Source organism: Nannospalax galili, unplaced genomic scaffold (assembly GCF_000622305.1).
Source record: "Nannospalax galili isolate Female #2095 unplaced genomic scaffold, S.galili_v1.0 scaffold158, whole genome shotgun sequence".
NCBI lineage: Eukaryota > Metazoa > Chordata > Mammalia > Rodentia > Spalacidae > Nannospalax > Nannospalax galili.
Window position 1 is genome coordinate 8,903,240 of NW_008345290.1, and position 16,507 is coordinate 8,919,746.

Consider the following 16,507-nt stretch of genomic DNA (forward strand, 5'->3'; position numbering starts at 1 on the left):
AAAATAATGTGAAAAATTTAGTCCAGAGTTTTGAAATCCACTTTCTAATCAAAACTTGTTCCATAGAGAATGTTCCAGGAGACAGAAGGGACCAGGTATTGGTCATTTTGCTGTTGCAGAATCTTGAAAATGTCTCAGGATTTTCACTGAAAATAATAAAAATAAATAAAAGTAAATTTGTTTTCACATAGACTTAAAAATAATTTGCTGTCGAAAAAAATAATGTGAAAAATTTAGTCCAGAGTTTTGAAATCCACTTTCTAATCAAAACTTGTTCCATAGAGAATGTTCCAGGAGACAGAAGGGACCAGGTATTGGTCATTTTGCTGTTGCAGAATCTTGAAAATGTCTCAGGATTTTCACTGAGTACCTGGGACAGGTATCTATTCTGGGCTAGGAGTCAGGGGGACCCATTCCAGCCTAGGCCTACCATAACCTATTTGTGTCCTTTGGTGACTCACTGCTGTCCTCTGGGCCCAGCATCCCCATTAGTGTGCGTGTGGGATGGCATCCTCTGTCTGTCTCCAACTTTCTCTTCAACTATGTTCCTGCTCTTTCATTAACCGAACCATCTTAAAGAATCAGAACAGCAAATAGGCTGCATCAGTTGGACTTGAGATTTTGACATTTGTATCCCCTTCAATATCAGAATTTTTAAAAGCACTTTTTACTTTTGTTCTAAGGACTATTTTGTCCACTTACTTTGGAAAAAACAAACCTTTAATTCATCATTCACGATGTTGGACCAAATGATTGAAGAGATATCCTAACCCTTTGAAAATTGTGAGGTGGGGAGTATTTTAAGTTTTGTTTTCTAATGAATTTGGTTTGGGAGAGACTCCTGGGTCACAGTCTTACTATCTTTGACTGTACAAAATACCTGGGCTTTTCAACAGTTTCTCTGACCCTGTGGGTGCCTTGGGGTCCCATATTGGGCATTTCCTTGCTTTCTTCCTACCTTCATTCCATCATGTACCATGAGCATCTCTTTGCTATCTTCCTCCTTCAGACCTCCCACCTGTTCTTACAGCAGACACAGTAATCCCTGCATGCTTCTGCAAAACCACAGCAAATGTCTCACCTGCAAATTGGTCCTCTGCCACATAAAATTTGGTATTAATTCTCAATTCTAAAGTTTATTTTCTTTTCCCCTCTCTGATTACCACAGCAAGTGCCCTACAACCTATCTTGAAAATATGACTATTATTGCCATCAGACTTGCATGATCTCGTACGCTTCCAAGAAGTTCCTGCTTCCTTCGTGTTTACAGTTGCAGAAAGCATTCTGACTGCACACTTTTCAGCCACATCTGGTGTCCTGACACAGAAAGGAGAGCTGGCCAGCATCCGGCCCAGGGCTGAGGCTTTCCTCTCCCAATCCATCTGCACAGCTTGCTGCTGGCAGAATTCACAGCAAGGGTCACCTCCATGAGGGATTTCAGTAGTGTCCTGATACCGTACTTGTGAAATGAGCATGACTTTAAGTTACCCCTTTTCTGCTCAGGTTTATTTACCCCGTTTTAGTCACAACTGGCTGATCTGCAGTATTTGGAAGATTATTAATATCAGACTTCTGTCTAGATAGTCATGATGACTTTAGATATAGAGAGTGCTACAGCTTGTGTATCTAATAAGAAGCAGATTGAAGTGAATTTGCCAAACTGGACAGTTCTAAAATATACGTGGCATTAGCACGGAAGGAAGATTGCTTACTTTGGCTTTTGTCTCTATGGGGGGGGGCATCCAAGTTCCTGCAGCTCAGTACGCAGTATAGTCTTACATCATAAATAACCAAACTAAACAAAACAAAGGGTAAAGGCTCAAACCATCAGATTCTCAAGTTTAACTTTTACAGTAACAATGTCTCTTTGGAAAACTTTCCCATCACTACACTTTGTAGTCTTTGATCCTGGCACTTGAGAGCATGTGATTTTGGCTGTACACAGTGTCACTTCTCCAGCTGAAGCCCTGCTTGTGGACACGGCCCTTCTAGACGCTTCTGAGCATCTGTTGACACTCAGGCATCCACTTCCAAGGTTTTCTTGATTCTGATTTCCATATGCTACAGAAGGTCTTTAGATGCCCCCAGCATTTAAAGAAATCAGAACAGTTAATAAAAGACATAGACAAACATGCCAAGATGATCTCAAATTAAAAACACAGCCAAGATAAACTCTGAGGATCACAGACAGTCCTTTTCTTCATTCTGTACCCACTCACTTTGCCTCCCGATCTTAGACAGCAGAGAACTCTCACAGAAGCCGGAGTGCTGCGGTGCACCCCCACCCCTTTCTCCTCAGATGGTTTTCATTGCTTAAGGGCAACCCATAGCCCCAGAACTCACTTCAAAGGCCTTTATCCAGTTCTGACCCCTGATGAGCTCTATGCACTTGTTGCTCTGCTTCTGGAAGAACTTCTGCTGCTTCTCATCCAACAAGCCAATCTGGTGCAGGAATGTTGCGTAGCCTCCTATCATCTGAGGACAGAAGAGACACACAGGAAGGTCAGAGAGAGAAGAAGAGAGGACCAGGGCCCTCTTTGCTTCATGAAGAAATGCTAGCCAAGTCAGAGAACTATATACACACCATCATAAAACACACAGACACATGCATACAACAGAAAGTGTACACAGTACCCACGCACTACACAGCGCACACACTGGCACTGACACACAACATAGGCTGAAATAGTTGACACATTGAAAAGTTTGGTAAAAATTAGATTTATGTTTTAAAGTCAACTGGTATTGTCCTTTAACAAGTTAGGTCTCTGATGTAAGAGGCACTGTGCATCCAGTTAAAAGGGATTTAATCTCTGTAAGGGACAAGTTAAGAAAAACTAAGACACCAACCGATTCAGGGTCAAAGTATCCGTCTCCGATGGCAATTCCTTTCAGGTGGATCTTGAACTGCCTCACAGGGTTCAGAGAGTGAATGTAGTGCGCTATGGCTGGCACGTATTTCCCTGCATAAGACTGAGAAGGACAGATACTGAAGTTGCAGTCACAGGGTGATGCCGGTACAACTATATGTGCTTAAGGTAATTAACAATAACCTAAATTTTCCATCCCTTCCTTCAACTGAGGTTGTAAATTGTACAGTGACAAAGGCTTTGCCTCCCTCTTCTGTTTTTGTATCATACATCCCACAAGACACAAAAATCACAGTTAGGTGCAAACAAATAAATATCATGTAAAGAGTGAACATTCTAGTGTCCTTCCAAAATACAATGACATGTTTGAGGTACTCACCTACTGTGCTTTTCACCAGAACCTTCTGTTCCATGTTTTACTCAAATAAATATCAAGTCTAAACCTGTTTTTAATTTTTATTTATTATTTTCATTTATTTTACGCATATGAGTGTATTGCCTGCGTGTGTGTGTGAGTGTACCCGTGTCATGCAATGCCCACAGGTATCAGAAGAGGGCATTGAATTCCCCTGGAACTGGAGTGACAGATGGCTGTTAGCTGCCATGTGGGTCATGGGAATTGAATCCAGGTCCTCTATAAGAGCAGCCAGTGCTCTTAACCACTTAACCACTAAAACATCTCTCCAGCTCGTAAACCCAGTTCCTAAAAATCTGTGTAATGATGCAAATTTAAGATGAGCCCATATTAAAGGAATAAGAGAAAGGCAAGCAAAATAATACTTAATGACCACAAAATTCTCACGCTTATTTATATCCAATGTTTTCTAGCGTAGGATCCTTTTTCAAGGTCAAATTGCTTTGCAGACAATTTTCCCCTAATACACAGTAGTTCCACTTTTAGACTATGTTGGAAAAATGTTACTATTGGCTCAGGAATATTTTAAAACTTTTATTGCATTTATTTCTTTATATGTGTATGTATGTGAGCATGTGGGTGACAGAGGGCAATCTGCAGGCGTCAACTCACTCCTCCCACCACATGCATCCCAGGGATCGAACTCGGGTCATCAGGTTTGGTGGGAAGCACCTTTACCTATACTGAGCCATCTTGCCAGCCTGCTCAGAAACATCTGAAAAAGGAGTTTTGTATTATTTTCACTGAACGTTGTCTTCTTGATTTTTCCTGCTGTCTATCTAACACTAAACTTCCTAGATTCAGAATGAAGCTGCCAAACCCAAGTCTTGTTCTAACATCTCATGCCATTCGTGTTAACGCAGTTCTGAATGCGCAGGCCAAATATCTCAGTGCCATTCTTTGTATTTCTTTTTCACCCCTGACATTTCATCATCCAGGTTCGTCAGTTCTACCTCTTATGTCAAGATGTGTCCACAGTACAGTACTCCTTTGGCTCTTAGCCCCAGTCTACTTCCAAGACAGTGGTACCGCTAAACTATAAACCAGACTATGCCAGTCTTCTGCTCACATCTTTCCATCGTAGTGAATGGAAGTTAAAGCAAAGGGCTTTATCTGAGGTATAAAGGCTAATGCGATCCACTCCCTTCACTAACCTCATGCCATGCTATGTTCTTGCTCATTCCTCTCTAGCCCCACTGGGTTCCAGAATGTTCCCTGCATGCACCAGGGCCTTTGTGCTAGTTGCTCCTTTCTCCTGGAATTCTTTCTCCCAAGTAACTGATCATTCAGTCTCACATTTCCTTAAGAGAGGCCATCTGAGAGATGCCTTCTCTGGCCACCTACCTAAAATTTTAATATTCTTGCTGTTCTGATTTATGTCCTTGCCTTTGCCTTTAATCCTCATCTCTCCTCAACAAACTTCTGCCTGCTCATCTTTTTGCATTATTATTCTCTCTCTGATACTGGAAGATACTTGAACATGGGAATAAGCATCTACTTTGGTTATTTGTGACCACTGTGCCTGATGTTTGTCAGTGCTCAATAAACAGCTGTGAAATGGATGAATCCATGTACATTTGGAAAAAAAGCAATGTGTGTGTGTCCATAATAGACTAGACACCTTTTGAAAGTATCTATAGAATCCACAGATTCCACAACATCCCCAGAGCTCCCCAAAGGTTCAAGGATTAGGAACCTCTAAAATTTCTCACTTAATCCACACCATAACCACATGTTGGAGCTACTGCAGTTCACACTTCAAAACAGGACATCAGGACGCAAAGAGGTTAGTAGAGTCAGAATCACACCAGGACTGACCTCGTGCAAAAATCCAAACTCCTTCCAAGTTAATAATAAAAGCACCATTTGTTATTCACATAACTTATATGAGGTCTCATGGATGTGGCCTTCTGTACAAAATCAATTACTGGGGTAAACGTGTTAAATCAAAGCACTTTAAGCATTATATTTATGAATATGTTTCAGTTTCCTCGTGGTAATATAAAGATATGCTTATATGTCTGAAATTTGTTTTGCTGGATAAGTGTAATATTATCATGTAAGCGAACATTTATCAAATAAATTCCTGTAAAGTGACAAAAAGTAATCATTTCTCTGGTTTTAAAAAATGTGCCATACAGTCTTTCATCAATAATGACTTAATCGGGCAACTCTTCTGTCAAGGGCATTGTGCATGGACTTGGGGAGACAAAGATGAATAAGGCACAAAATATATCCTTAGAAAAAATACTTCTTATGACACAAGGAAGCTGATTTCATGAATACCATGATGTCCACACTGCCCAGTGCAAAATATGTCCACACAAGCACAGCTGATGCATAAGTGACTTATCTCATATTATTTCTGATTTTTTTTCTGCTATGGAAATTGGCACAAATGCTAAAAAGTATATATTTCAGTGATACTATCTCTCTGGTTGTATTCTTGTTAGACTAAGTTATAAAACCCTTCATTCTTTCTGACATGGGAGGACACATCCCTTAAACTGCTACATAGTTAATGAAGGCAAATTCAGCCTAAAGTATCCAGCATCTGGTACCTTCCATCACAACCTTCATGCATGGAGGATATAACTGAGCGAGAAATTACGAATAAGCCTATATTTTTAATACCACTCAGGTTTTTGAGTTTTATGAACCAAGCTGTTTCACCTACTTTAATCTGAGTCCATTCATAATAAACCTCATTTTGCTATATTTTGCAATGATGAAAACAAGCATCTGTACATTTTATTCTCATACCTAGCTAGAGTTCTCACCAGGCTTGACTGCCTCCATGGCTCTTAATTCTAGCAAAATGAGTTTCAATCAATGGTCAAGGGATGCCATGTGGATCTCTGGTCGGGTGCCGGGACCTGTTTTTATCCACACCATACTTGCTAAATTGACCACTCATGACAAACAGGAAAGTGAGATGGGTAATTCTACAATCACTTCCAAAACCCTCGTCAATATCCAACCCACATCTGCTAACCAAACAGTAAGGATGTTTATCCCATTCTTCCGTTTCTAATGACTATCACACACTTCCTTGCTTTGTGTCAGTGTGACAGATCCTTCACTGCCTTTTTCATTAATCATTCCTTTGGTTGAGTGACTCGGGCTGTCACACAGTAGACAATTACAGGATTATTTTATGGAGAACAGACACCAAAACATTATAATGAGATTTCAATTATTTTTACGGTCCTCCTTGTGATATGTTTCTTTTTTGTTTGCAAACCAGACTGCTTATTCTTGAATCATTTAATTTTCAATTTAACAATTCTCAGACCGTCACAAATACATAGGAAGACAACCAAATAATAAATCAAGTATATTATGTTTTACCTATTTTCCCCTTCCAGTATGTATATGAATAATGCAAATAAAAATACACAAACAATATAAAAGCAAATAATATGTATATTGTATATTTTGTTTTGTTTTTGAGACAGGGCCTCCCTGTAGCCCCAATTGACCTGGAACTTGCTATGGAGACATGTTGGCCTTGAACTCACAGAGATCCACTGCTTCTGCCTCCTGATGGATGGGATTAAAGGCATGTGCTATCTTGCCCAGTCTATCTATCTATCTATCTATCTATCTATCTATCTATCTATCTATCTATCTATCAATCATCTATCTATCTATTATCATCTATCTAACAGAGTAAAACTTCATGTTTGGGGGGTGGGATTTAGATGGACCCACCTTCTGGATCAGAAATAGACAACGTGCTATTTTGTACTGGCATCTTGGACATGAACATAAGAACCCTTGCTCCGTTTGTTCTGAGTTGTAACCATAACAGCAGCAGCCACAACCACAACCTCAATCCTATGTCTCCCTGCAACCCTGTGGTGCTCCCAGTGCAGGTGGCAGGTGGCAAACAAAGCCCCTGAAGTTTGAGAATTAACACTAATCTTCTACCACATGATCAAATCCTGGCCTCATGAAAGCTCTGAACATCATCAAAGCAGTAATAAAAGCAAAGCGGAAAAGCGCAGCCAGAAATGGACACATTATTTTAGCATTTGGCCGTGACATTCGAATAAGGAACTCAGCCAGATAAACATATATGTCTTATACAACAATTCGGGCAAGATTGGTAATTAACACATCTGGATTTTAGCCTGGCCTTATTATTCCTCTCTGATATTTGAAGATGGTTCAAGCTGCCAACTCTAGCACGGCTCTTAATTTGGTTTATTTTCCCCCTGATGACCATATTTGCACTCACCTCTAGCAAGAAGGACCAGGCACACCAGGCTGCATTTGTTTGTACATGTTTTATTTTTTGGAGTTCCAAGAAGCAATAAAGTTCTAATTCTTCCCCTATATCAGAAGACTCTCTGGTTCAGCTCTCAACCTTTTACTTTGCCCATGAGAAACCTCATAGCCAAATGTAGCTTTGATTCCTGGTCTGCAGTCTCTGTGAGTTCTTAAATGATATTTGGAACAGCCTCATAGAAATCACGTGAGGAGCATGCAGAGAATGCAATGCTTGCTTAATGATCCAGATGTGTAAAAGTTCAATGAAATTAGACTGAAAGGAACTAATGGTGTATTCCACAGACTCTCTCCTTTCTTATGTGACTCAGTGGCATTCACAGTTAGCTACTGCATCCCTATCACCCAGGCAAATTCAGAAGAGGAAAAATCAAGCTTCAATCAGCTCCCCCAGAAGAGGGGAAAGAGGGCTTATGATATTATAATGGAAACCATGTCCCTTCACAGAAATTCACATATGTTCACAGTTACCATTGTTTAAGCTATACTAAGTCAGCTACATTTCTTGTTTAGTAGGAAAAAAAAAGTCAATGCAGTTATAATCACTGTCTGCCGTGCTTCTAGGCATACATTTCATGGTAAAACTTTCACAGGTTTATTGGTGACAGTAAGCAGTGGCTTTTCAAAGGGACACCTAACCTGGACAGTTTCCCCATTCAGAGTTAGGCTTAGTCCTCAGCTCTGCCTGGTGGAAAAGATCACAGAGCTGTCAACCTCAGAGGTGGTGTACTGAGCACCCAATCATTATCCTGAGCCCCCTGCCCTGCTCTGTTCCCATTTCTCCAGCCACTCAGCTAACAAGATGCCTCTTTGAAGAATTCATGGCCGAGAAGAACTCTGTGTATTCTCCAGAAGGGAGCAAGGTGGGCTGCCCTTCTAGAAAAGAGTCATGGAGCTGGAGAGATGGCTGAGCGGTTAAGAACACTGTTTGTTTTTATGGAAGACCTGGGTTCGAATCCCAGCACCCACATAACTGTCCATAACTCCAGGCTCAGGGGATCCAACAGCCTCTTCTGTCCTCTGAGGGCATTGCATGACACAGGTGCACTGACCTACATGCGGGCAATACATGCATATACATGAAAAATAAGTAAATAAAATTAAAAAAAGAAAAGAGTCATATACATGCAACTCTTCTCAAGCACATGCCTTGGGAAAGCCACTCTCATTTACAGAGATGGGCCAGAGGGGGCGAAAAAACGTCAATGACATCAACAGTGTTTTCATATACTTTGAAAACACAAGGGAGGCTGTAAGAGCGACATAAGCCCTAAGTCTAATGGAGTAACCATCTAGGGATGAGACCAGGACAACCCTGACTTCATCTACCCTTGGGGGTAGGTAGGCTCTCACTTCAACTCAGCACCATTATTTTCTCAGCAGAGAGAGGTGTGGCCTTCAGATGGTCAGTTTGAAAAATTACTGAATGAGGAAAGCTGGAACTTCAGCATTGTGGTTAATCCCTGCAACTTCCTAGACATTTCTAGACCATGCGTCATCTCACTTTGAGACCACAGCACTGCAATTAAAAAAAGAAGCTCTAACAACAATATGATACTATCAGCACATCTATTCGAATATGAGCTGAAAAAGAGACTTGCAAAATCTACAAGCGTAGACAGATAGCGAGAACATTTCTTCTGTAGCCAACTTTTAATCATATAAACTCATGCAAAGTACATGCTGGCTTACAAATTATACATACATTATATATGTATATATACATATATATATATATATGTGTGTGTTCTCTTTTAGTATTGAAGATGGGTCTTTAAAAATATCCATCAGTGACAGGCACAAGGGCACTAGACACATCCTCTCTCCAACTCATTCTAACCTCAGAGGCAACTGGACAAGCCCAGCTTGCAGCCAGGTGACTCAACAAGATGAATAAACTCCTTTGTTTAAAACGGAGACTCCAGCTAATTTGACTTGTAAATAAAGAGTATGAAGACTCTGGGCCACAGGCAACAAAGGGAGGCCTTTGTTTGGTCTCTGTAGATAGAATTCAGAAGGGTGAAGCTGCATGATTGATTTACCTTCTAATTTCCTGTCCCCATCATAGACATCTGTCTGATCAGGTCCTACTGAAGCCTCTCTGCTACTCTATCCTGTCCAGCAAGACAGTTCCCATCAGACAAAGCTTATAAATTCTGTTTACTCACATTCTTCTCCATGCAACTTGAGAATCAGTAAATATGTACTGATTTGATTTGGCTATATTCTCTAAAAGCCGGAGGCCCATCTTGCAAACATTTCCACATGCCTTTGTTCAGTTCTTTGGGATGCAGCTTAAACCTTGATTTTTATAATATTGAGCTTGTGAAACTGTTGCAAATCCATTTTCAATTCTAAAATACAATGTTGGCAAATACAGATGGACGTAATCAAAAATAGACATTTGTCATGGACTCAAGAGTTAAACCAGCTTGAATGTTATCTAATAAAATTTATCACGTTCCAAAACTTGAGAAATAATTGCATACCAAGGACTTCGAGTCTTTATATCAAAGTCAAGTCTTCATGATGAAAACTTGGGTCCTGGTCAGAAAGATAGAGACATTGAAAGAGCTAGGGAGCTTCTTTTATATTTGAATAGGGTTATAACCCTACAGAGCTGCAGGAAATTTGAGCAGGAATGTCAGACTCCCTTCTAGGAGAAAGGGAGACAGTTTTGTAAGAAGAGGTAGGTCCTAAGACAGCGTGGTTTCCAGAGGGCCCAGCTCTAGAGTGCACTGCCCCATGCAAGGCTACAACCCACAGCTAAAGCCTGAAGTCTAATCTTTTACCCTGCAGTTTCATCATGTAGGCTCCAATTCTGGCTCTCCCACTTTGCCACTGGATGGCCTTGATAAGGTATACCTAGCCTCAGTCTAAGTCACGTCATCTTTAAGATGAGGATAATTATAAAGGGACTTTTAGGATTAAATGAAGCAATGCACTAAATAGCACTCAGCAAGAGATGGCTCATGGCTGTTGTATATTTCATTCTGAGCAAATGTTCTAATATGAGATCTCCATATAAAACAAGTGAACGGATTTTTTCAGGCTATCTTTCAACCATCAGATTCAGTGAAGTCAAACCCTGGAAGGACAAGATAATAATGGGGCCAACACAGAATGATTACCAGCCTACTACCAGAACAGATCTCCCATTCCACCTTCCTTCTCACCCTTTCACTTTACCATCAGTGCTTCTAAGTCCTCCATTATAAATATCTTTCTGTGGGTAGACACTGTTATTTATTCAAATACAAACATGTTGAGGGAAAACCACATTGAACCTAATTTTTTTGAGCCCTTCCAATGGGCAGTGAGCTAATAAGTCAGAATGGAGGAAGAGAAGCAGATAGACATAGACAGATCCAGATAGAGCTGGAAGAGGTGAAGAGAAATCCACCTGAGCATGAGGCCACTGGAGAGCGGAGGGCTGAGGGAGAGCGGGAGGCTGAGCATAGCATGGCGCAGAGGAGAGTCTCCAGGGATTCGGGTCAGGGAGAAGGGCAAAGACAGGGAGATGTAACGTTTCTGAAGAGAAACACCATGGGTAGTTTTGCCTAATTACAGCCTCACATGAAGCTATTCTATAATATTCCTTTAGCATTCTACTTAGTACTGCATGAAAAAATTAAAGCTGACAAACAAACATGTCTTGGGAGCCTGTCCCTTCAGCTCAACAAACCATGAAGAAGTTGTTAGACACCATGCTCCCAACAGTATGTTTCCCATGCAGATGGAGATAAAGCACCCCACCGAACTTATTAACTAACACATAAATAGCTCTGGGGTCTGCAAACATTCGGTCCTCTAGCTATGGCTGTAGAAGTGCTTGTGAAGAGAACCAGTCCTGTTCTGTAAAGAAGAGATGCCCAGTTTTCACCATACATTCTGCCATCCTGGAAACTGCTATTTTCATAACTGCAGGCAGCATTTTTCTCTGCCTGAAATGGCACATGCAGCTACACACTTTGAGAACCGTAGACAGTTGCCTTCTACCTGCCACCTGCCTGCCTTCCACTGAGGGCTGCCTTGTTGTAACTTCTAACCCAACCCATGGACCCTGGAGAGGGCTCTAAAGTGTGTCAATGCCTCAAGAACAAGAGCCCTCTCACTAATAGGTACTGGCTTGGAAGGATAACACTTAAAAGAAAGTTGATTATGGGAATTAAACACAGCTTTCTTTTTTTTTTTTGAAGTACATTTTTTTCATGCCTTGAGGAGGGTGATTTACAGACACATTTGTCTCTCTTTAGAGAAAATTAATTCCAGTTGGTGCTCTGGATAGAAATGAAGAGAACAGAAAAAGACAAGAGGCTCTTCCCTTGTCCATCACGCACAGAGCAGGCCCACACTGCTCTCCTTGGTGTGCCATGCGTTTGAGGATGGAGGTGGGTTCTCACACATGCTGTGCATTCAGAAACATATCAATAAAACTTCTAATATCAGTTTCTAAGCTCCCTCATCTTTTAGGCAAACCATTACCTTTAAAAATATTTTTGTTTGGGGATGTAGCTCAGTGGTAAAAGGCTGGCTTGGCATATTCAAAACCCCTAGAAATACACTCCCCCCCCACACACACCCCATTCATATGCATCAAAATAACCCAAGCGGAATAGAGAAAGCAATGCCACATTCTGACAATAAGTGAGCAGAGCTTCTATTAACATTTTGTCCCCAGTCTATGTGCCTTGGGCTATATGCTCTGAGTTCTAATTGGATTAATACAGATTTTCCACATGAATGGTAACAAGAAGCACCATGTTCTGGGTGCTTGCCACAGTCAGTCACTATTTAAAATATCTAAGGAGGATTATCTAATTAAACACTCAAAATAATGCTAGGTAGTATGTATTATGATAATTTCTAGACTCTTACACCAAAGTCAAGGCACTGTTGCATCCCCTCAGAGCATCAAGCTACCTTTCTTCCTGGCATGCTAATGTGAAGGATTCTCCATCCAGCACAGTTACACTGGAAAGCAGAAAACCATTTCTGAGTTTATCCATTTATTTTTCAAGGATGATTCTGCAAACTGAATGACATTATTTGTTCAGACTCTCTAAGAATGGCAACAGATGAACAGTTCAGAAAAGAAAGGATTTTCAATTAACAATTGGGGAAAGAGGTTGGAGAGTGGGAAGGTGGGTTAGCACTACGTTAAAACTGAAATTTCATGGACATGCTCTAAATGTAAGTCTGGGTAATCACAGGTAAACTTAAAACATAGCCAGGCATGACGGTGCACACCTTTAATCCCAGCACTCGGGAGACAGAGGCAGGTGGATCTTTGTGAGTTTGAGGCCAGCCTGGTCTACATAGTGAGTTCCAGGACAGCTTGGGCTACAGGGAGACCCTGTCTCAAAAAGACAAAAAATAAATAAATAAATAAATAAATAATAAATAAATAAAGCAAAAGAGCCATAGAAATAGTTTGATTTTGCCCTATAATTAGGTGTTGAATGGAGACTGGTTTGCTCTTTCAGCCCCTTTGTGTGCACATCTGTGGACCGCTTGCCCAGCATCCTTCCAGCCTGTCCTCTAACATCATCACCTGGATCTTCCTGTGATCCCTCATTCCAGAGTCAAGCCTTATCAGAGCATAAATACCCCATCATGATCCTTTCTCTCTCAGAGCACTGGGGTAGACCTAGGTCAAATATTTACTCCATTCCTCTAACCAAATTATTGGCTCTAAGAGGGGCATTGGACCCAAAGGAATCACTGGAGATTCAGGAACATGGATAAAATTGTTGAGAAAGAGAAGTTGAGCTGGTAAGGTACACTTCTACTAGGATGGAGCAGAGGGATGGGGCACCAATGTAAAGAACTTGACAGAATGAAACACAACAAGAACAGATCAGGAGAGAGGGAGGGAAGAAGAGAGAGAGAGAGAAACAATGTCCTGATGAAGAAAACTTGGAGAGATTTTTGTTGACCATATTAATGAAGCAGTAATTCTGAATTAATTTGGAGTTTAATGTGGGATTGTGCACAGGAGTAAAACCACAGCACTGGCTACTACACTCCTTGATTTAAGAGAACGGGTACAATAGACATACAATGGAGAAGAATCAGAAAAGACTGGGGTGGGGATCAAAGTTCCAGGAATCAGTGTAGAGTCACAAGGTCTAAAAGAAATGCTGTCTAGGTAGCAATGGGCACCGTTGTGCTTTGGACTTGGCTTTTCAACACTTCTCCCCATTAGGAGCCAGAGTCCTTAGAAAAAACTGCTAATTCCAGAGCTGAGAGAGGGGAATTACGGGGTGCTTCAGGAGCACATATTTTTGATAAAAAGGAAATGTTAAAAATCTATCAGGCTTATCAAAAGAACACAGGAGCCAGCCAACATGATCTGCTGACCAGAATTAGAATAATATGAGTATCAAAGTGATAGTGATCAATTTTGATAGATCAATAGAAATAACAATGCTTGGGTCCACAGTGATATAAGTGAATACACAGAGGAGATGGAGGGTGGAAAGACTCTATAGAAGAATGTTGGATGACATCTACTCAAAAGCAGATCAAGAAAATGCCATTCTATAACCCCAGGTAAGAAGCGATTCAGACACAGCTCATCAATGGATCTAAAACCAATGGCTCTAAACTAAGTGAAATTTGGGGCAAGAGATGCTCACATAATCTTGAATTATTTATTAATTGTATAAGCTGACACAGGTGTGTTTAAATGGTGAAGTCTGGTAAACACCACCTTGACCAAGTGATTGAGTCCAACATCACCTTAACAGAAAACTACCATGAAATGGCTCCTGGTAGTCTTCCCAGAAAGGACACACCACCATCCATCCATATGGCATCCTCACTGAATCCGAGCATGGAGGAAACAGGTAAGTTCAGACTATGGGATTCTTTGTAGGCATCTGGCCTAGTCAGAAGACAGAACAGGGTAGCTCACTGTACCCTTTCCAAGGTGTGAACTTTTACTGATCCCTAGATCACAAGCAATGTTATTGAGGATATTCTGGAAACAACTGGGAAATTGTGAAGAGGAACTGAGTTTATAGTAACATGAATGTATATATATATATATATGCCATAACTATCATAGCATATTTCAGTCCTGGTGCTGCCTGAGGTACACAAGAAAAGAAAACATCAACTCACCTCCCCAGTGGCATAGAAGTCATTCTTTGCATACTCAGGAAACAACTGGAAAAACTGAACTATTGCACTGTGAACAAAGAACAACAAAACGAATCAGAGAAGTGAATCAAAGAACTGCTTTCATGCCTCACTATTTGGCTATAGGTGTCTGAATGGAAATTAGATAGCATTTTGCTGTGAGCTCATCTTTTTCGGACCCAAATGCGTACCACTACCTCTGTGTGGACAGTTAAAAATGGGTGAATTTACTCTGCAATACTAAGAAATATGGCCAGCAGCAGGCATCAACACTGGGCTTGGTTCCAAATCTCTGATCGCTACCTCAGATCATCTAGCTGCTCAGGGGACTTTGTGCCCATGATGTTAGTTCACCTAAAAGAAATTCTCATGTGAACCTTATGACGCTGTGGAGAGATATGGGAACCTTAGCTGCTTATCAACCCCCACTGTGAGAGACTCTGACTGTTTCTGACAGAATTCCCAGAATGCCAGTGTTTTAATAAGCAAGAATACCGAAGTTGAGAAAGAAAGAAAAGAAGGGAGGGAATGAGGGAGAGAAAGAGGAAAGGAAGGTAAGGGAGGAGGCTGAGAGGGAGGGAGAGAGGGAGGGAAGGAGGTGGGGAGGAGGGGAGGGAGGGAGGGAAGAAAGAAAGGAAAAAATATTTATTAAGAACTACAGCAACTACTTCAGTGAGCTATGCTGAAATAGATTTATATAGGCATGAGGATTTATCTACTGTAAGAACAAAACAAAAACAAGAGTAGATAACTTTTACTGTCTTTACCAAAGTAGTCCCCAAAAGGAGACAAGAATTTGAAATTCAGGGGCTTTGTGACTGCTTTGAGCTGGACTGCAAGAGCTGAGCCCAGGCAGGGTTTTTGTCCCAGCTTCCTGCTGAGGGACGGAAAACTAAGAACCCTCCAGGGAAGATGAAAGGCTACCTTGGAAACCCAGGAGAGGGAGAAGGTTCGAGGGTTACCAAGAGACAAAACTAGGTCATTACCTATGGGGAGCGGCCCAAGACAAAGGCCAAGGCCAAGATGGCGCCGATATCCCGCTACCATTTTGGTAAACAACCTAGACAGAGCATGCGCTGGAAATCCCCAACGCCTAGGTCCAAGAGACCTATATCAGGTGATCCAATAGAATCCTGCCACGTACTAGGCGAGGACAATTTCCTATATAAGTGACTGACTGCCCCGGGTTGGGGTCGGTCTTCTGGTTCTCCTAAGAGCTTGCTGCACTGCCTGTCGAGATGCAATAAAGCCTTACTGCAGAAGAATCCTGATCGTGTCGTCGTCCTTCCTCGACCGATACCGCTGGCGGGGTGGTCGTCGGTGGGCGCACGACAATTACCACCACCACATTCCCTGCTATACTTAATTTTCAAGGGCTCCATAGAAGTTCTCCAGAAAACACTGCTGTGGAGTTTAGGTCCATTCTCCATTTGTTATTTATAGTGGCTTTTAGGAGCTAAATTTTGGAAGCTGCATTTTAAGTTTCCCTGTTCGTGCTGGTAGTGAGCCGGCTTTAGAACACAGGTGAAAATAAGGGTTCGTTCCCCATCCTCCGCTCTCCAACCTTCAAGCCAAAACCTACTTCCCTTCTTTCTTCCTACTTGTTGCAATGACACCAGCTAATTTAATACAACACAGCTCAGGCCTCACGCTTTCACTTACAGCCTACTTCCTTATGCTACTTATTGAAGGGTTGCTAAGGTTGACAGATTTAGCAATGGAAATCCAAGGTGCTCAATTAAAATGGAAATTCAAATAAATAATAAATATGTTTTAGTATAGT

General features: G+C 41.3%; 1 protein-coding gene across 1 annotated transcript in view; it reads right to left on the minus strand.

Annotated features, from left to right (window-relative positions):
• Positions 1-16,507, minus strand: part of Cpvl (carboxypeptidase vitellogenic like) — a 109,402-nt gene that overhangs the window by 61,194 nt on the left and 31,701 nt on the right. Inside the window, exons 7-9 of the mRNA XM_008841527.2 lie at positions 14,707-14,773; positions 2,851-2,973; positions 2,344-2,475 (exon numbers count right to left, since the gene is read on the minus strand). Of these exons, the coding sequence (XP_008839749.2) occupies positions 2,344-2,475; positions 2,851-2,973; positions 14,707-14,773 (322 nt within the window). The remainder of the gene's footprint in view (positions 1-2,343; positions 2,476-2,850; positions 2,974-14,706; positions 14,774-16,507) is intronic.